This window comes from Anabrus simplex, chromosome 7 (genome assembly GCF_040414725.1).
Source record: "Anabrus simplex isolate iqAnaSimp1 chromosome 7, ASM4041472v1, whole genome shotgun sequence".
NCBI classification, from domain to species: domain Eukaryota; kingdom Metazoa; phylum Arthropoda; class Insecta; order Orthoptera; family Tettigoniidae; genus Anabrus; species Anabrus simplex.
The window spans coordinates 109,427,501-109,447,654 of record NC_090271.1 but is presented as its reverse complement, the minus strand read 5'-3'; the positions used below and the strand labels follow the sequence as shown (position 1 = coordinate 109,447,654).

Here is a 20,154-nt window from a genome sequence, read left to right as displayed (position 1 = left end):
GCGAGTCCATGTGCTGCAATGTTAGCGAGAGGGGAGAAATGTTCACTTCAAAATGTTCACATCAGCTCCTGGTGACTATGTTAGGGTGACAAGGCTTTATTTCACTCCAAATAGTTCAGCAGTAGTTACCCCTCCAGTACCTTCCTTTTCCTACTTTCCCCTCCAAGCTCGGGGCTTCACGCAGGTTTATATCATCAGATAGTAATCACACTTTTAGCATATGCTGTGAGGAAGGGAAACAGGGGTATATCTTTGTCAAAGTTATTGGACAATGAGATATGATTCAGCCTCTTGCAGAGCACATTCGTCAGTCTGACAGTCTCAGTCAGTCAGTCAATGTGTCCGTGTAGTTCCATCTAGTGTTTTTACTTTCTTACTGTCTTGTAAAATACTAAATGACTTTTTTATTGTATAATAATACTGTACTTCTATTTAACTGTAATGCAATTGTTCTTTTGGTGAAAGTGTTATTGTATAGTATTGAATCAAAATCTAAAAAAACTATTATAACCACAGTTAGGTTGGTAAAATGTCAACCTTTACTTCTCTGTTGAAATTTTCTCAGACAGCATCCATTATTTCCATTTTGTTGTCTACTCCCCTCCCCTTCCACTCCACTATATCCTGCAGAATCTCAGTAATTTTTGTTGTATATACATTTTTCTACTCTCCCTCTTCTAATTCCCAATCACCGCTACTGACTGAGAATAACTATAGGGCTCCAAGACAAACTGCTTCACAGATGTATGTTTGTCTGCCCATTCTGTATGTCTCTCTTTACAAGGGTCATTAACATATTGGCAGCTGTGAGACCCACCAGCAGGTTGCACTGATTCTTTACAGTGAGACATCTCGGTGATCTTATGATGTATTGTATATAACAAAAAAATATCATTCACAGAATATGCTCTTGTACTTTCTGGTTCACTTATACACCAAGTAAGCTAACTTCTTATGAAGTGGGACATTGCAGGGAGTACTCAGGAGCTAAGATAATTAAGAAATTATTCAGTATGCATTTTCTATTTCTTAATGCATTTTATATGAAAAATATATGTATATGTAGAGGAAAGACAGTGTGCAGTTAAATGGGAAGAAGGGATTTCAAAAGCATACTCATAAAAATATAGCATTATATTGAGAAGCAGGTACCTTGATTTTTAGATGTATTACATTTCATTTACTGAATAAGGTATGTAGTTCAAAATCTTATCAGTTATCCATCAGGTGTTCTCCACTTTTTGTCAACATAAGTTTGCTGCTCAATGTTTTGGGGTTATGTTATTACTGCTGTTGTCTATCTCTAAGTTTGATTTTTATGCTTTCAGACTTAGAAAAATCCAGTGCAATATAGTGTAACATCATGCAGAATGTATACTGTATATGGTTATATAATGTGAACTCTTTCCAGGTACTGGACACAATAGAAAAGAATATGCTAAAATTCTTGATAGGAACTTCTCCGGTTCTGTCTGATGAAGATCGCCTGGAGTCTACCACGGGCCTTACAATTAAAATAGAAGGAAAAAAGTGTGAAGTGATTCATTCCTCCGCAATCTCTGACTTTGATCAAATTCCACTACAGGTATGGTATAATATAGTATAGTATAGTGCAATACTTAGCACAAGAAAAAGAAGTTCAATACGTTTATGTTTTATAAACTTTTATTTAAATACTGTAATATTCACTTTACAAGAAGTATAACTAAGATTTCCTATTCTAGAAAAGTTTTGAAGAGCATTACCATTCCCTTTTTATCATTATACCATTGTTACTTATTATTGCATAACTGAGAAGGGGTTTTTTATATTGATTTTATAGTGATAATTCTAACATAAGTTTTGTTACACCAACTTCATTATGATGATTATATTAATGATGGAAAGTTCTTCAGCAAGATAACTTTATTATTTGAATGTAGGAAAATAAGTCAATATAAATGTATTAAAGGACCCACTACACAATGTCCAATCCAAGCAGGTTTTGCAACACAGAAAATTAATATATATATATATATATATGCATATGTGTGCATGTGTATGCGCGCGCGCGTGCGTGTGTGTGTGTGTGTGGGGGGGGGGGGATGATGATTGTAGTTTCAAGGACACAGAACACCGGAAACTGTCTGTAGCTATGTGACAGAGGCCAATGTCAAAGGTTGTCTGACAATATAAAGAGCAGTGGCATATACTGAAGGCTACCAAGGCTATCAATGAAGCCCAAACCTCAATTGAGAATGATGGAAGTCTAAAGCACATTATAATGTAAGCATCTGACATACTGTTCCATTTAAAAAACTTGAAAGCACTGAGAAAATACGTCGCACATATTGAGAGCAAGGCATCGGAGAGAGGGATTGCAGCCCAGACTCTCGTCCCTCTCCCCTCGACTCACCCCGTGCGGCTTGCTGTTGCATATCGTACAGGAGCGGAGACTGGGGAGATAAGTGTGCTAGGCTTCAGTCCGTCAGATCGCCACTTCTAATTATCAACCGTGCGTTGCTCATCGTATACACTTCCTCACCTCATATTTCTGACTTAATTATATAGATAACAGAGTGCTGGTATTTAACTCCCATTTATGTCTACATCCTTGTAGAAAGACAGTGCAGGGCTGCTGTTATAGGAGCAATATAGGTTTCTTTTTATTGGTATATGTGCTAAAATGAAATGCAATCTTTCAGGTGTAGTATTCTCTTTTGTTGGTTGAAATAGAACGCGTGACGATGGATCGGACACCACCACTGATCTCCCGAGGAAGCTAATTAACCAGTGAACGATGGGTACAACTGCTGTAAAATTTGACATTTTTATTTAATAATGATAATAATAAAGGTGCATGGCATTTTTATAGGCTTGGTGACCTAATGAGGATAGATTGAATGGCGAAGACATCATAAATACCCAGTCCCCAAGCCAGGGGAATTAACAGTATGAGGGGGTTGATTCTGAAAATTCAACTGGGGCCATCGGACCAAAGACAAGCTTCTATCCATCTAGTCACAAAGCCGGACTTTAATTTGCTAAACCTTACGCTACCATCTCTACTGATCAGGGGTTGAGCATCGGCATTAGCAGAGGCCAGGGCAGTAGCCTGTAAAGCAGCCTTGACAACACAGTAGGCTTCTCTGATGGCTATTGGCTGCAGCTCAAAACGCTGATGGTTTGACGTTCACTAAACCAACCATCGAAATGGGGTAACCTAAGTCTAGTGGTAGCCCGCGTCTTGATCCCATCATATGCCACTGATAAAGAGTGTAGTAGGGTTTGAGATTTTGTTGTGCGTGGATCACAGTTATTCTACACAGATGACAGCAAATTCCTATTGCACAATGAAGTGGCTTTTGAACGAGAACATATAGTGAGACTGAGACTGGGTTGTTGGCAGAATTGCAAAATCGCATGGGTTGTGCTCTGCACAGTGCATGCCTTCTACCACGGCCCGATAGGCCTCTATATCTCCATCCCATAGATGTGAGGGGAAGGACATAGACCTTTGCCCAGCAATACTAAGATGTTTAGTTAGCGTGAGTTACCATACTTTAGAAAGATATTCAGTATTTGTATGGTAAGTTACCTACCAGATTAGCTACTTGTGTGGCTGCTCAGGGTTGTTACATGTTATTGTTAAAGTATCTACTGTATGTTTTCCTTCTATTAAATGTTCTGGATGTCCAGGTGCAGTATGTCAAATAATACTACAAATCATCACTGTTGTGTACTGAACATATGTCTTAATATTCGCTTTTAGGTAGCCATCTTGACATAAAGACACAGGCTGATAGTTTCTAACTTTTCATGTGCTTATATCTACAATAATAATGAGAAATTGTGTGATTGTCATTTTATTAACTCACAGATGTAAAAATCATCTTCCTCCTTTGTACCAACTTTGGAACATGAATTCCTATTGGGTGTTTTTAATGAATTTCTATCAGAGTATTTACAGAGAAGAAATAATATATGAGAATTTCCTATCAGCTGTAAATGCTAAAGTCGGTCATGGCCAACGGGCTGATGTAGTCAGTGACTACGGATTAGGAGCAAGCAATCCTCGAGGTGATCGACTGGTCCAGATGTGCCAGGAGGAGGGCCTTATTATAGCAAACACATATTTCCAGCTACCTCCATGTAGCCTCTATATGTGGACCTCAAATGCTGACAGCAGTATTAGAAACCAGACTGATTACATCACACTTAACAAGCGGTTCAGAAATTCTATCAAATGTGTGAAAATATACCCTGGTGCTGATATCAACTCAGACCATAGCCTACTGTTTGTTTCTATGAATCTCAGGCTGAAGAAATGCCATTTAAAGGAGGGTTTTAGTCAGATTGAGATTCAGAAGCTTCAAGATCAAGCACTGAAGGATGAAGTTCAGCAAGCCCTACGTGTACAACTTGCAGAAGTTCAAAACAGTGTGAATGTAAATGATGTTGAAGGCACTTGGAATCTCATCCAATGTGCAATTAACAACATAAGTCAAGTAAAATTAAGGGCTGCTGAAAGAAGGAAAAACAAGTCGTGGATGACAGAAGAAATTCTGAAGCTGATGGACAAGAGAAGGTTTTTTAAGAACAAAGATCCAGTAAAGTACAAAAGTTTGCAGAAGTTAATACGACAAAAAGTAAGGAATGCAGAAGAAAAACAACTCTCTGTGGAATTCAATGAAATAGAATTACTGAATTCAATACATGATTTTTTCAACATGTACAAGAAAGTGAAACAAATAATCAATGCATATAACAAGAAAGGTAGTGGAGTCCTCCTTAATAAGACTGGTAACATCTTAGCGAGCACAGAAGAGAAACTGAAAGAATGGATGGAATATGTATAAAATCTCTTCTTGGATCGCAGAAATGGATTGTGGTGCTTGGGCAGATGATGGTATGGATATCACATGTGCAGAAGTAGAGTATGCCATAAGAACAGCAAAGAATGGGAAGGCTCCAGGCCATGACGAGATGTATGCTGAGATACTGAAACTGCTTGAGAAAGAAAAATCCCTTCATTATTAGTTGACCTATTCAACAGTATTCACTGCAGTGGAACCATTCCTCGAGACTGGCTCAAATCAACTTTTGTAATTTTGCCTAAGAAAGCCAATGCAAAATTCTGCACAGAATATAGAACAGTTAGTTTGATGAGCCATGTTCTGAAAGTGCTAAAGGTCTTGCATGCGAGAATTTATCATAAAGTCATTTCACTTCATCACTTGTTTGTGTTATGTAATAATTGTTCTGCTACTGAAGATGGCTTTGAGAATAGGCTGAAACATGTATAGACTTTGTTTCATCTAACAGATAGGTTGATTTGTATTGATAAGGAGGATTTTATAAATACTTTTATCTGTAAAGTGACAACCGTTAATACGGAATGAGATTTATAACTTGCAATGTAATGAGCTGCCCTAAATGCTCCCTCCACTACAGACAACTTGATCCACTCAAGACAGTCTGCAGTAGATGTAGTAAAAGTTTGGTCTGAAGTTCTGTAGACAAAATTTAGTCATATTCTTGCACATATTGTATTCATTATGTATGTATTCTGTGATGGATGTACAGTTTTATTTTTGTTCCAGTTAGATGTATCCATGTGAGTCCTAGATGTCTTTGACAAAAGTTATAAAAATTACAATTGATAAACTTAATTAGTTCTCATTGGATATCACAAATAGTACATGCACTGAAAGGTGGAAGTCTCTCGATTTGAATTTTAAAAAAATTAATTGCAGGTAATGCTCATAGAGCCCTGATCTGGTAACTTAGCACCAAATTAAAATTTCAATGCAAGTTTCAATATGGTAACAAATAGATAAATTATGCCTAGAAAGAAAGTATTATTAAAATATTTGCTTCAAAGTTGCTGAGCAATTTTTGATACATGAAAGAAGAATTATTTCAAGACTAACATGCCAGGGTTATCTGCTATGGGATGCAGGAGACCTTACAGCCAGCGACTCAATGCTGAGTGTTGGGTGGCAGTAAATAACCTGACTCTCTAAAGGGGCAAATGGCTTTGGCAGAGGAACTCCTTTAATTGGGTGCTGGTTCCCCATTTGAGGAAATGCCACTGAAATCCTGCAGGTAGTGTCTGTTCTCCAGCTTAGGGGAAGCTACAAAAAGTGTCTGTTCTCTAGGTTAAGGTAACCTCATTGAAACCTGGCAGTCAGGTATAAAGTGCCTATGGGCGTGGCAAGCCCACCTTAATAATAGTCTATATGAACTGTTAAAGTAGATCAGTACAAAGAGCTAAGGAGTACCCCAGAAGCGATGTGCATTTCTTGCGTCTCCAGTGAGTTGTGAGAAGTGGATGGTGGTCAATGATCCACTGCCTGACCCAGGAACTCCCTGGATAAGGATGACAGAAGAAGAAGAAGAAGAAGAAGAAGAAGAAGAAGAAGAAGAAGAAGAAGAAGAAGAAGAAGAAGAAGAAGAAGAAGAAGAAGAAGAAGAAGAAGATATATTCACGATATAAATGCACTACTGCAAAAGGGCCTGATGTTTCATTTATGCATTACTTTTTTGCTTCAGCATTCCTGCCTGAATGCTTATGATTAGAGTTTTCGTTTTCTTCATTTAGAAAAAAATGTCAAATCTCGACAACCATTTATTGCTTCTTGTTGGTGACTACAATCTACCATGTCTTAATCGGATAGTAAATGAAGAAACATTTTCTGGCCTTATGTCAGTAGGTAACCACACAGTGCAGTTCAGTTTAGTTATAGACACATTTTCTTATCTCTGTTTAAATCACTTTAATGGCATCCCAAATTTTCTGAATCACTTTCTCAGTTTAATGGCATCCCAAATTTTCTGAAGCACTTTCTCGATTTTGTTTTCATTAATTCTAGTTCCATTGAAGTAAAGTCTATTAATGAAAGTATTGTCCCCCTCAATAGACACCACCAGCATTAGAGATGTATTTACCTATAAATGAGCTATACAATTCCTTACCTGCTGATAGTTTTTATTATTTTTACCTGTCACAGTTCAGCTGGAAGGTGATGTTTCAGAATGTATACACTGATAAAGCAGTAGAAACCTTCTATTCAGTACTATATTATGGCATGGAATTTTACATCCCTATACGGAATTTTTTTTTTTGCTTTATGTCACACCGACACAGATAGGTCTTATGGGGATGATGGGACAGGAAAGGCCTAGGAATCAATCAATCAATACTGATCTGCATTTAGGGCAGTCGCCCAGGTGGCAGATTCCCTATCTGTTGCTTTCCTAGCCCTTTCCGAAATGATTTCAAAGAAATTGGAAATTTATTGAACATCTCCCTTGGTAAGTTATTCCAATCCCTAACTCCCCTTCCTATAAATGAATATTTGCCCCAGTTTGTCCTCTTGAATTCCAACTTTATCTTCATATTGTGATCTTTCCTACTTTTATAGACGCCATTCAAACCTATTCGTCTACTAATGTCATTCCACGCCATCTCTCCGCTGACAGCTCGGAACATAACACTTAGTCGAGCAGCTCTTCTTCTTTCTCTCAATTCTTCCCAACCCAAACATTGCAACATTTTTGTAACGCTACTCTTTTGTCGGAAATCACCCAGAACAAATCGAGCTGCTTTTCTTTGGATTTTTTCCAGTTCTTGAATCAGGTAATCCTGGTGAGGGTCCCATACACTGGAACCATACTCTAGTTGGGGTCTTACCAGAGACTTATATGCACTCTCCTTTACATCCTTACTACAACCCCTAAACACCCTCATAACCATGTGCAGAGATTGGTACCCTTTATTTACAATCCCATTTATGTGATTACCCCAGTGAAGATCTTTCCTTATATTAACACCTAGATACTTACAATGATCCCCAAAAGAAACTTTCACCCCATCAACGCAGTAATTAAAACTGAGAGGACTTTTCCTATTTGTAAAACTCACAACCTGACTTTTAGCCCCATTTATCAACATACCATTGCCTGCTGTCCATCTCACAATATTTTCGAGGTCACGTTGCAGTTGCTCACAATCTTGTAACTTATTTATCACTCTATAGAGAATAACATCATCCGCAAAAAGCCTTAGCTCCGATTCCACTCCTTTACTCATATCATTTATATATATAAGAAAACATAAAGGTCCGATAACACTGCCCTGAGGAACTCCCCTCTCAACTATTACAGGGTCAGACAAAGCTTCACCTACTCTAACTCTCTGAGATCTATTTTCTAGAAATATAGCAACCCATTCAGTCACTCTTTTGTCTAGTCCAATTGCACTCATTTTTGCCAGTAGTCTCCCATGATCCACCCTATCAAATGCTTTAGACATGTCAATCGCGATACAGTCCATTTGACCTCCAGAATCCAAGATATCTGCTATATCTTGCTGGAATCCTACAAGTTGAGCTTCAGTGGAATAACCTTTCCTAAAACCGAATTGCCTTCTATCGAACCAGTTATTAATTTCACAAACATGTCTAATATAATCAGAAAGAATGCCTTCCCAAAGCTTACATACAATGCATGTCAAACTTACTGGCCTGTAATTTTCAGCTTTATGTCTATCACCCTTTCCTTTATACACAGGGGCTACTATAGCAACTCTCCATTCATCTGGTATAGCTCCTTCGGCCAAACAATAATCAAATAAGTACTTCAGATATGGTACTATATCCCAACCCATTGTCTTTAGTATATCCCCAGAAATCTGATCAATTCCAGCCGCTTTTCTAGTTTTCAACTTTTGTATCTTATTGTAAATGACATTGTTATCATACGTAAATTTTATTACTTCTTTGGCCTTAGTCTCTTCCTCTATCTCGATATTATCCTTGTAACCAACAATCTTTACATACTGCTGACTGAATACTTCTGCCTTTTGAAGATCCTCACATACACACTCCCCTTGTTCATTAATTATTCCTGGAATGTCCTTCTTGGAACCTGTTTCTGCCTTAAAATACCTATACATACGGTACCCTTCCATTTTTCACTAAAATTTGTATGACTGCCAATTATGCTTGCCATCATGTTATCCTTAGCTGCCTTCTTTGCTAGATTCAATTTTCTAGTAAGTTCCTTCAATTTCTCCTTACTTCCACAGCCATTTCTAACTCTATTTCTTTCCAGTCTGCACCTCCTTCTTAGTCTCTTTATTTCTCTATTATAATAAGGTGGGTCTTTACCATTCCTTACCACCCTTAAAGGTACAAACCTGTTTACGCATTCCTCAACAATTTCTTTAAACCCATCCCAGAGTCTGTTTACATTTTTATTTACCGTTTTCCACCGATCATAGTTACTTTTTAGAAACTGCCTCATACCTGCTTTATCAGCCATATGGTACTGCCTAACAGTCCTACTTTTAAGACCTTCCTTTCTATCACATTTATTTTTAACTACCACAAAAACAGCTTCATGATCACTAATACCATCTATTACTTCAGTTTCCCTATAGAGCTCATCTGGTTTTATCAGCACCACATCCAAAATATTTTTCCCTCTGGTTGGTTCCATCACTTTCTGAATCAGCTGTCCTTCCCATATTAACTTATTTGCCATTTGTTGGTCATGCTTCCTGTCGTTCGCATTTCCTTCCCAATTGACATCTGGCAAATTCAGATCTCCCGCTACAATCACATTTCTTTCCATGTCGTTTCCCACATATCTGACTATCCTATCAAATAATTCCGAATCCGCATCAGTGCTACCCTTTCCCGATCTGTACACTCCAAATATATCAAGTTGCCTATTATCTTTAGAAATGAGCCTTACACCTAGAATTTCATGTGTCTCATCTTTAACTTTTTCGTAGCTTACAAATTCTTCTTTCACCAGAATGAAAACTCCCCCTCCCACCTTTCCTATCCTATCTCTACGATACACACTCCAGTGCCGTGAGAAAATTTCTGCATCCATTATATCATTTCTCAGCCATGATTCAACTCCTATTACAATATCTGGTAAATATATATCTATTAAATTACTTAATTCTATTCCTTTCTTTACAATACTTCTACAGTTCAACACTAACAATTTTATGTCATCCCTACTTGATTTCCAGTTCCCTGTTCCCTTATCACCGCTCCCTAGGCCATCGGGGAAGGAAGTGGCCATGGCCTTAATTAAGGTACAGCCCCAGCATTTGCCTGGTGTGAAAATGGGAAACCATGGAAAACCATCTTCAGGGCTGCCGACAGTGGGATTCGAACCCAAAATCTCCTGGATGCGAGCTCACAGCTGCGCGCTCCAAACTGCATGGCCAACTCGCCCAGTATATATACGGAATTTTAAGACTCCCAAATTCCCAAAGTGGTATAATCATAAATTGAAGTCACTAATTATTGAAAAGAAGAAAGCACACAAGCAGTACAAAATATCAAGTCTCAATAGTGATTATCAGCATTTCTCAAAATTAAGAAATGAATGCAAGTCTGAATCTAAATCTTGCTATATAAACTATGTTTTCAACTGTGAACAAATTATTACTTCCAATTCACAGAAATTCTTGCAATATCTAAGTTCTAAAAGGTCATGTAATAATATTCCTTAAACAGTGCATCTTAATGAAGTTACAACACATACTGGAGAAAACATCGTCAATCTTTCTGCTAAACACTTTTCATCTGTTTATTCTTCTTATCAGAATAATATGTCATATGATTATCCTTTCTCTGTCAATCTGTCAGTTATAAACATTAGTAAGACAGAAATTTACAACAAACTGATATCTCTGCAATTAAAGAAAACTGTAGGACCTGATGGTGTTTCAACTTACCTGCTCAAGTACTGCTCATTTATTTTATGTGAAGCACTCTTTTATCTGTTCAACTTATCATTAAACCAAGGTGTTTTCCCAGAGAAATGGAAAAAAGGATTTGTTAGTCCAGTTTTCAAAAATTGTGATAAAACTGACAAAAAACAATATAGACAAGTTACAATTTCTTCTCATATTTCCAAAATTTTGACTCGATAATTCTTGTCGAGATAACTCCTCTCTTCAGAAATATCATCATTGATGAGCAACATGGATTCTTTTCAGGACAGTCAACTTGTAGCAATCTTCTTTTATTCTATCAGTTCCTCTTGGATGCAATAGAGAACCACTCTCAAGTGGACTGCATTTATACAGACTTCTCAAAAGCTTTTGACACTGTTGACCATGATATCTTGCTGTAAAAACTAACAGGTTATGGAATTAATGGTCCTCTCCTCTCCTGGTTTGAATTGTATCTTTAAAATCGCCTGCAGATTGTTAAAATAAGGAATCATTTTCTCTGTGCTTATTATTGTTACCAGTGGAGTTCGTTGAGGGTATCACCTTGTGCCCTTACGTTTTACTCTCTACATAAATGACATTAAAAATATACTTAAGAATCCTGAATTGCTTTTGTTTGCTAGCGATGCAAAAAATTTTATGCAAATTAATTGTCCACTTGATTGTTTAAAACTTCAAGAAGATTTACATCATCTGGAAAAGTACTGTATTAAAAATGGGTTAAAACTTAATCATAAAAAATGTAAAACATCATTTTTTAAATACAAGAAGAAAATTATCACTTCAGAACAAATTTAGTAATAACAACATTCTAACTCCTGTTTTACAAGTTAATGACCTTGGTGTATTATTCAGTTATAACCTATCATTTAATGAACATACTGAAAATATTTGTAAGAAATCATTACAAAGACTGGGTTGCATTACTAGATATTCCAAAGAATTTTCAAACTTAGCTAAGCTACCTATTGATTGCTGTATGTATCTATGGTATGCCCTATACTAGAATTTGGTACACATGTATGGAACCCTTCTCATCAGACCTCTATCCATAGATTAGATTCCGTACAACATAAATTTCTTCGATTATATTCATTTAGAGCTGGATTCTCATATGAAAATGTTGATTATACATCTCTACAACTGTCTTTAAATCTGCATAGTCTGTCACAACACTGTGAAATCCTGGGTACACTTTTCATTTTTAAATTGCTTCATGCTTGGTGAATTGCCCACAACTCCTTGCAAAATTAACCTACATGTACCAGACAGACGCATGAGGTTTAAGAATACATCGTCTACAAATTGGCATAGAACGAATGTCAAGATTTCTAAACAAAGTGGATATTGATATATTTAACTGCTCATTATCGAAATTTAGAAATCACTATCTCCAGAAGTGACTATTACTTTCCTGTGATTATTTGTAATATAACCTGTGTATATATCTTTACATCTTTTTCTTTACTCCATTGACCTTTCTTTTTTGTGTGTTTTGTTTTGTTTATTTTTCTCTATTGTGTGTAAAATGGTATTACCATTAATAAAGTACAATTATTGTATCATCACATCATATTTAAGCACTTACCAATAAACAGATTGGCGTATTCCCTGATATATGGTGTAGTAAATTAACATTTATAATCTGGGATATTTTCCTTTTAACTTTAAGTCAACTGTTAGAAAGAACATCCAAAATGTGGCCTCAAAAAACATTAGAAATGTTCTTATAATCAATGCTTGCTGTTACATTAGGGTAAAAAAAATTTGGCATCATCATACTGTTTTGACAAAATAGGTACATTTCTTAAGGTGCCCATATTTTCTTTCATGCATGACAGTGGATGACAGCATTCCAAATGAGGTAATTTAACACATAACCATCCACACACATATGCATTTTCCTGAAATAAATTCCTCAGAGAGAGAGAGAGAGAGAGACACACACACACACACACATCGTTTCATTCTAAGCGATGGGTCAGCGAACGAGGCTTCCCCACCATTTGTGGTCTCTGAACTTCTCTCCTTCTTCGATGCTTTCCAAAGTATGTCCTCGATTTTGAATGTCAATCTTCACCATGTCTCCCTGGTTATCTGTATGTTCCACCTATCCCCGAGTAGTGGGTAGTTAGTGAACAGTATGTGTGATTTGTATGTGTTGTTGCATACTGGTCACCCATCTAGTGGGTGACCATGCTTAATGTTGCTTAACTGTGGTGCTTGTGTGTGTGTGTGTGTGTGTGTGTGTGTGTGTGTATGTTTAGCGTGATTAAGTTACGTGTAGTATGTTTTTCATGTTGAGTGTGAGTGACCAGAGAAACAGTGTCATTCAGTGACAATGGCTAGCACAGCTTTGTGGGAATACGATGTGGCTTGCCCTGCATGGCGGTCCATTCAGAGATTGCCTAGCATAAGTTGTGTTCGGAAATTTGCAACGCAGCATCGTACGTGATGGTTGCAGCTTAATCTTGTATTAGTGACTAAGTTTCTGCAGGTGTTAGATTTGGCAATCAGCAGCTTAATGGCACTCCGCCACGACTGTCATGGTGACCCTAAATGGGTGACCATGCCCAATGTTGCTTAACTGCATGGACTTGAGTTGCTGGTGAAGAAGAGGATGCAAGAACAGGCCTTATCTCGTGTGTTAGTTGGCTGTATGTGTGTTTGTTTACTTGCAGTGTTTATTTAGTGCTTTATTTCCTTGTTGGAAAGTTTAGTCCGGGTTAGTGAGTATGTCTTTGATTATTAGTATGTATTTGGCTTGCCTGTAAATTGTGTCTGCTCTGTCCGGTTCGTATTGGCCAAGGGTATTTATTAATGGGTTGTCGTGTAGTTGTATAGAGCTGTAGAAGTTAGTGGTTAGTGTAAGTACATAATCCAGTATGTATGGGACTTTTGTCATGTCATGTAGTTGAATTGTAGGTACGGTGTAGTCTTTCACAGCTAAGTGTAATAGCCAATTTTGTATTCTCTGTAAACGCTTGATGCTTGTTATAGGTAAAAATCTGATGGCTGGGTATGCATATGTAAGAATTGGGCGTGTGGATGTAGTGTAGATGAGTTTAATGTTTTTCTGTGAGAGTGAGCTTTTTAAGTGTATGAGTGGGTAGAGCATTAGTGTGTGTTTTTTAGCACGTTGTATTGTGTTCGTAATGTGTTCTTCTAAGCTGAATCTTGAGTCTAGTGTGATCCTTAAGTATTTGTGGCTGTTAGCTTGTTGTATGGGTTGGTTGCATAGAAGGAGTTGTTGTTGTGGCTGTTTACGTCTTCGTGTAAAGTGTACAACTTTAGTTTCCTTGTATCTAAGTCTTGGTCGCCCTCTTGGTCTTTTGTCTTCAAGTTTTAGATCATACAGTTTTTCGTTAATCTGTTATCTCCCATGCGTCGCATATGTCCATACCATCTCAGTCGCTGCGCTGTTATTCTGTCCTGCAGTCTTACAACTTGAGCCTGCTTGCGGATTTCCTCATTACAGACTCTGTCCCTCCGTGTTTTACCGATTATGCTATGGACAAATCTCATTTCTGCTGCCTGGATTCTACTAACATCTTTATTTCTCATGGTCAATGTTTCGCAACCATAGGTCAGGATTGGTACGTAATAGGTTTCATATATGACTCTCTTACATTTTGTTGGTATTTTCTTGTTCCATATCATGTCTTTAATTATTTTGTAAAAGTTGCTACCTGCCTGAATTCTGTGGGAAATTTCCTTGCCTATAGAACCAGTATCAGAGATAACACTTCCAAGATATTTGAACTGATGGTTCCTCTGTAGGGACAAGTATAAAGGAGACATTTACCAAATCAGATTTCATTAGCAGCAATGTACTGCCATGTAATGAGCAACTGTTGCCCTCTGAAGGGTATAATAACTCATTTGTCATTCCCCACAACTCTCTTGGCCAGAGAGTAGGTGTTCCCTACTAGGTGGCCCACCTTTCCCCTCAGGGGAAGAATGAAAGCTTAGTTAGTTAGTTAGTTAGTTAGTTAGTTAGTTAGTTAGTTAGTTAGTTAGTTAGTTAGTTAGTTAGTTAGTTAGTTAGTTAGTTAGTTAGTTAGTTAGTTAGTTAGTTAGTTAGTTAGTTAGTTAGTTAGTTAGTTAGTTAGTTAGTTAGTTAGTTAGTTAGTTAGTTAGTTAGTTAGTTAGTTAGTTAGTTAGTTAGTTAGTTAGTTAGTTAGTTAGTTAGTTAGTTAGTTAGTTAGTTAGTTAGTTAGTTAGTTAGTTAGTTAGTTAGTTAGTTAGTTAGTTAGTTAGTTAGTTAGTTAGTTAGTTAGTTAGTTAGTTAGTTAGTTAGTTAGTTAGTTAGTTAGTTAGTTAGTTAGTTAGTTAGTTAGTTAGTTAGTTAGTTAGTTAGTTAGTTAGTTAGTTAGTTAGTTAGTTAGTTAGTTAGTTAGTTAGTTAGTTAGTTAGTTAGTTAGTTAGTTAGTTAGTTAGTTAGTTAGTTAGTTAGTTAGTTAGTTAGTTAGTTAGTTAGTTAGTTAGTTAGTTAGTTAGTTAGTTAGTTAGTTAGTTAGTTAGTTAGTTAGTTAGTTAGTTAGTTAGTTAGTTAGTTAGTTAGTTAGTTAGTTAGTTAGTTAGTTAGTTAGTTAGTTAGTTAGTTAGTTAGTTAGTTAGTTAGTTAGTTAGTTAGTTAGTTAGTTAGTTAGTTAGTTAGTTAGTTAGTTAGTTAGTTAGTTAGTTAGTTAGTTAGTTAGTTAGTTAGTTAGTTAGTTAGTTAGTTAGTTAGTTAGTTAGTTAGTTAGTTAGTTAGTTAGTTAGTTAGTTAGTTAGTTAGTTAGTTAGTTAGTTAGTTAGTTAGTTAGTTAGTTAGTTAGTTAGTTAGTTAGTTAGTTAGTTAGTTAGTTAGTTAGTTAGTTAGTTAGTTAGTTAGTTAGTTAGTTAGTTAGTTAGTTAGTTAGTTAGTTAGTTAGTTAGTTAGTTAGTTAGTTAGTTAGTTAGTTAGTTAGTTAGTTAGTTAGTTAGTTAGTTAGTTAGTTAGTTAGTTAGTTAGTTAGTTAGTTAGTTAGTTAGTTAGTTAGTTAGTTAGTTAGTTAGTTAGTTAGTTAGTTAGTTAGTTAGTTAGTTAGTTAGTTAGTTAGTTAGTTAGTTAGTTAGTTAGTTAGTTAGTTAGTTAGTTAGTTAGTTAGTTAGTTAGTTAGTTAGTTAGTTAGTTAGTTAGTTAGTTAGTTAGTTAGTTAGTTAGTTAGTTAGTTAGTTAGTTAGTTAGTTAGTTAGTTAGTTAGTTAGTTAGTTAGTTAGTTAGTTAGTTAGTTAGTTAGTTAGTTAGTTAGTTAGTTAGTTAGTTAGTTAGTTAGTTAGTTAGTTAGTTAGTTAGTTAGTTAGTTAGTTAGTTAGTTAGTTAGTTAGTTAGTTAGTTAGTTAGTTAGTTAGTTAGTTAGTTAGTTAGTTAGTTAGTTAGTTAGTTAGTTAGTTAGTTAGTTAGTTAGTTAGTTAGTTAGTTAGTTAGTTAGTTAGTTAGTTAGTTAGTTAGTTAGTTAGTTAGTTAGTTAGTTAGTTAGTTAGTTAGTTAGTTAGTTAGTTAGTTAGTTAGTTAGTTAGTTAGTTAGTTAGTTAGTTAGTTAGTTAGTTAGTTAGTTAGTTAGTTAGTTAGTTAGTTAGTTAGTTAGTTAGTTAGTTAGTTAGTTAGTTAGTTAGTTAGTTAGTTAGTTAGTTAGTTAGTTAGTTAGTTAGTTAGTTAGTTAGTTAGTTAGTTAGTTAGTTAGTTAGTTAGTTAGTTAGTTAGTTAGTTAGTTAGTTAGTTAGTTAGTTAGTTAGTTAGTTAGTTAGTTAGTTAGTTAGTTAGTTAGTTAGTTAGTTAGTTAGTTAGTTAGTTAGTTAGTTAGTTAGTTAGTTAGTTAGTTAGTTAGTTAGTTAGTTAGTTAGTTAGTTAGTTAGTTAGTTAGTTAGTTAGTTAGTTAGTTAGTTAGTTAGTTAGTTAGTTAGTTAGTTAGTTAGTTAGTTAGTTAGTTAGTTAGTTAGTTAGTTAGTTAGTTAGTTAGTTAGTTAGTTAGTTAGTTAGTTAGTTAGTTAGTTAGTTAGTTAGTTAGTTAGTTAGTTAGTTAGTTAGTTAGTTAGTTAGTTAGTTAGTTAGTTAGTTAGTTAGTTAGTTAGTTAGTTAGTTAGTTAGTTAGTTAGTTAGTTAGTTAGTTAGTTAGTTAGTTAGTTAGTTAGTTAGTTAGTTAGTTAGTTAGTTAGTTAGTTAGTTAGTTAGTTAGTTAGTTAGTTAGTTAGTTAGTTAGTTAGTTAGTTAGTTAGTTAGTTAGTTAGTTAGTTAGTTAGTTAGTTAGTTAGTTAGTTAGTTAGTTAGTTAGTTAGTTAGTTAGTTAGTTAGTTAGTTAGTTAGTTAGTTAGTTAGTTAGTTAGTTAGTTAGTTAGTTAGTTAGTTAGTTAGTTAGTTAGTTAGTTAGTTAGTTAGTTAGTTAGTTAGTTAGTTAGTTAGTTAGTTAGTTAGTTAGTTAGTTAGTTAGTTAGTTAGTTAGTTAGTTAGTTAGTTAGTTAGTTAGTTAGTTAGTTAGTTAGTTAGTTAGTTAGTTAGTTAGTTAGTTAGTTAGTTAGTTAGTTAGTTAGTTAGTTAGTTAGTTAGTTAGTTAGTTAGTTAGTTAGTTAGTTAGTTAGTTAGTTAGTTAGTTAGTTAGTTAGTTAGTTAGTTAGTTAGTTAGTTAGTTAGTTAGTTAGTTAGTTAGTTAGTTAGTTAGTTAGTTAGTTAGTTAGTTAGTTAGTTAGTTAGTTAGTTAGTTAGTTAGTTAGTTAGTTAGTTAGTTAGTTAGTTAGTTAGTTAGTTAGTTAGTTAGTTAGTTAGTTAGTTAGTTAGTTAGTTAGTTAGTTAGTTAGTTAGTTAGTTAGTTAGTTAGTTAGTTAGTTAGTTAGTTAGTTAGTTAGTTAGTTAGTTAGTTAGTTAGTTAGTTAGTTAGTTAGTTAGTTAGTTAGTTAGTTAGTTAGTTAGTTAGTTAGTTAGTTAGTTAGTTAGTTAGTTAGTTAGTTAGTTAGTTAGTTAGTTAGTTAGTTAGTTAGTTAGTTAGTTAGTTAGTTAGTTAGTTAGTTAGTTAGTTAGTTAGTTAGTTAGTTAGTTAGTTAGTTAGTTAGTTAGTTAGTTAGTTAGTTAGTTAGTTAGTTAGTTAGTTAGTTAGTTAGTTAGTTAGTTAGTTAGTTAGTTAGTTAGTTAGTTAGTTAGTTAGTTAGTTAGTTAGTTAGTTAGTTAGTTAGTTAGTTAGTTAGTTAGTTAGTTAGTTAGTTAGTTAGTTAGTTAGTTAGTTAGTTAGTTAGTTAGTTAGTTAGTTAGTTAGTTAGTTAGTTAGTTAGTTAGTTAGTTAGTTAGTTAGTTAGTTAGTTAGTTAGTTAGTTAGTTAGTTAGTTAGTTAGTTAGTTAGTTAGTTAGTTAGTTAGTTAGTTAGTTAGTTAGTTAGTTAGTTAGTTAGTTAGTTAGTTAGTTAGTTAGTTAGTTAGTTAGTTAGTTAGTTAGTTAGTTAGTTAGTTAGTTAGTTAGTTAGTTAGTTAGTTAGTTAGTTAGTTAGTTAGTTAGTTAGTTAGTTAGTTAGTTAGTTAGTTAGTTAGTTAGTTAGTTAGTTAGTTAGTTAGTTAGTTAGTTAGTTAGTTAGTTAGTTAGTTAGTTAGTTAGTTAGTTAGTTAGTTAGTTAGTTAGTTAGTTAGTTAGTTAGTTAGTTAGTTAGTTAGTTAGTTAGTTAGTTAGTTAGTTAGTTAGTTAGTTAGTTAGTTAGTTAGTTAGTTAGTTAGTTAGTTAGTTAGTTAGTTAGTTAGTTAGTTAGTTAGTTAGTTAGTTAGTTAGTTAGTTAGTTAGTTAGTTAGTTAGTTAGTTAGTTAGTTAGTTAGTTAGTTAGTTAGTTAGTTAGTTAGTTAGTTAGTTAGTTAGTTAGTTAGTTAGTTAGTTAGTTAGTTAGTTAGTTAGTTAGTTAGTTAGTTAGTTAGTTAGTTAGTTAGTTAGTTAGTTAGTTAGTTAGTTAGTTAGTTAGTTAGTTAGTTAGTTAGTTAGTTAGTTAGTTAGTTAGTTAGTTAGTTAGTTAGTTAGTTAGTTAGTTAGTTAGTTAGTTAGTTAGTTAGTTAGTTAGTTAGTTAGTTAGTTAGTTAGTTAGTTAGTTAGTTAGTTAGTTAGTTAGTTAGTTAGTTAGTTAGTTAGTTAGTTAGTTAGTTAGTTAGTTAGTTAGTTAGTTAGTTAGTTAGTTAGTTAGTTAGTTAGTTAGTTAGTTAGTTAGTTAGTTAGTTAGTTAGTTAGTTAGTTAGTTAGTTAGTTAGTTAGTTAGTTAGTTAGTTAGTTAGTTAGTTAGTTAGTTAGTTAGTTAGTTAGTTAGTTAGTTAGTTAGTTAGTTAGTTAGTTAGTTAGTTAGTTAGTTAGTTAGTTAGTTAGTTAGTTAGTTAGTTAGTTAGTTAGTTAGTTAGTTAGTTAGTTAGTTAGTTAGTTAGTTAGTTAGTTAGTTAGTTAGTTAGTTAGTTAGTTAGTTAGTTAGTTAGTTAGTTAGTTAGTTAGTTAGTTAGTTAGTTAGTTAGTTAGTTAGTTAGTTAGTTAGTTAGTTAGTTAGTTAGTTAGTTAGTTAGTTAGTTAGTTAGTTAGTTAGTTAGTTAGTTAGTTAGTTAGTTAGTTAGTTAGTTAGTTAGTTAGTTAGTTAGTTAGTTAGTTAGTTAGTTAGTTAGTTAGTTAGTTAGTTAGTTAGTTAGTTAGTTAGTTAGTTAGTTAGTTAGTTAGTTAGTTAGTTAGTTAGTTAGTTAGTTAGTTAGTTAGTTAGTTAGTTAGTTAGTTAGTTAGTTAGTTAGTTAGTTAGTTAGTTAGTTAGTTAGTTAGTTAGTTAGTTAGTTAGTTAGTTAGTTAGTTAGTTAGTTAGTTAGTTAGTTAGTTAGTTAGTTAGTTAGTTAGTTAGTTAGTTAGTTAGTTAGTTAGTTAGTTAGTTAGTTAGTTAGTTAGTTAGTTAGTTAGTTAGTTAGTTAGTTAGTTAGTTAGTTAGTTAGTTAGTTAGTTAGTTAGTTAGTTAGTTAGTTAGTTAGTTAGTTAGTTAGTTAGTTAGTTAGTTAGTTAGTTAGTTAGTTAGTTAGTTAGTTAGTTAGTTAGTTAGTTAGTTAGTTAGTTAGTTAGTTAGTTAGTTAGTTAGTTAGTTAGTTAGTTAGTTAGTTAGTTAGTTAGTTAGTTAGTTAGTTAGTTAGTTAGTTAGTTAGTTAGTTAGTTAGTTAGTTAGTTAGTTAGTTAGTTAGTTAGTTAGTTAGTTAGTTAGTTAGTTAGTTAGTTAGTTAGTTAGTTAGTTAGTTAGTTAGTTAGTTAGTTAGTTAGTTAGTTAGTTAGTTAGTTAGTTAGTTAGTTAGTTAGTTAGTTAGTTAGTTAGTTAGTTAGTTAGTTAGTTAGTTAGTTAGTTAGTTAGTTAGTTAGTTAGTTAGTTAGTTAGTTAGTTAGTTAGTTAGTTAGTTAGTTAGTTAGTTAGTTAGTT

The 20,154-nt window shown here is 34.1% G+C and overlaps 1 protein-coding gene across 1 annotated transcript in view; it reads left to right on the top strand.

Annotated features, from left to right (window-relative positions):
* The window catches only part of LOC136876941 (cilia- and flagella-associated protein 206), a 94,228-nt gene that overhangs the window by 42,469 nt on the left and 31,605 nt on the right, over positions 1 to 20,154 (top strand). The window contains exon 7 of the mRNA XM_067150706.2: positions 1,412 to 1,585. Within this exon, the coding sequence (XP_067006807.2) occupies positions 1,412 to 1,585 (174 nt within the window). The remainder of the gene's footprint in view (positions 1 to 1,411; positions 1,586 to 20,154) is intronic.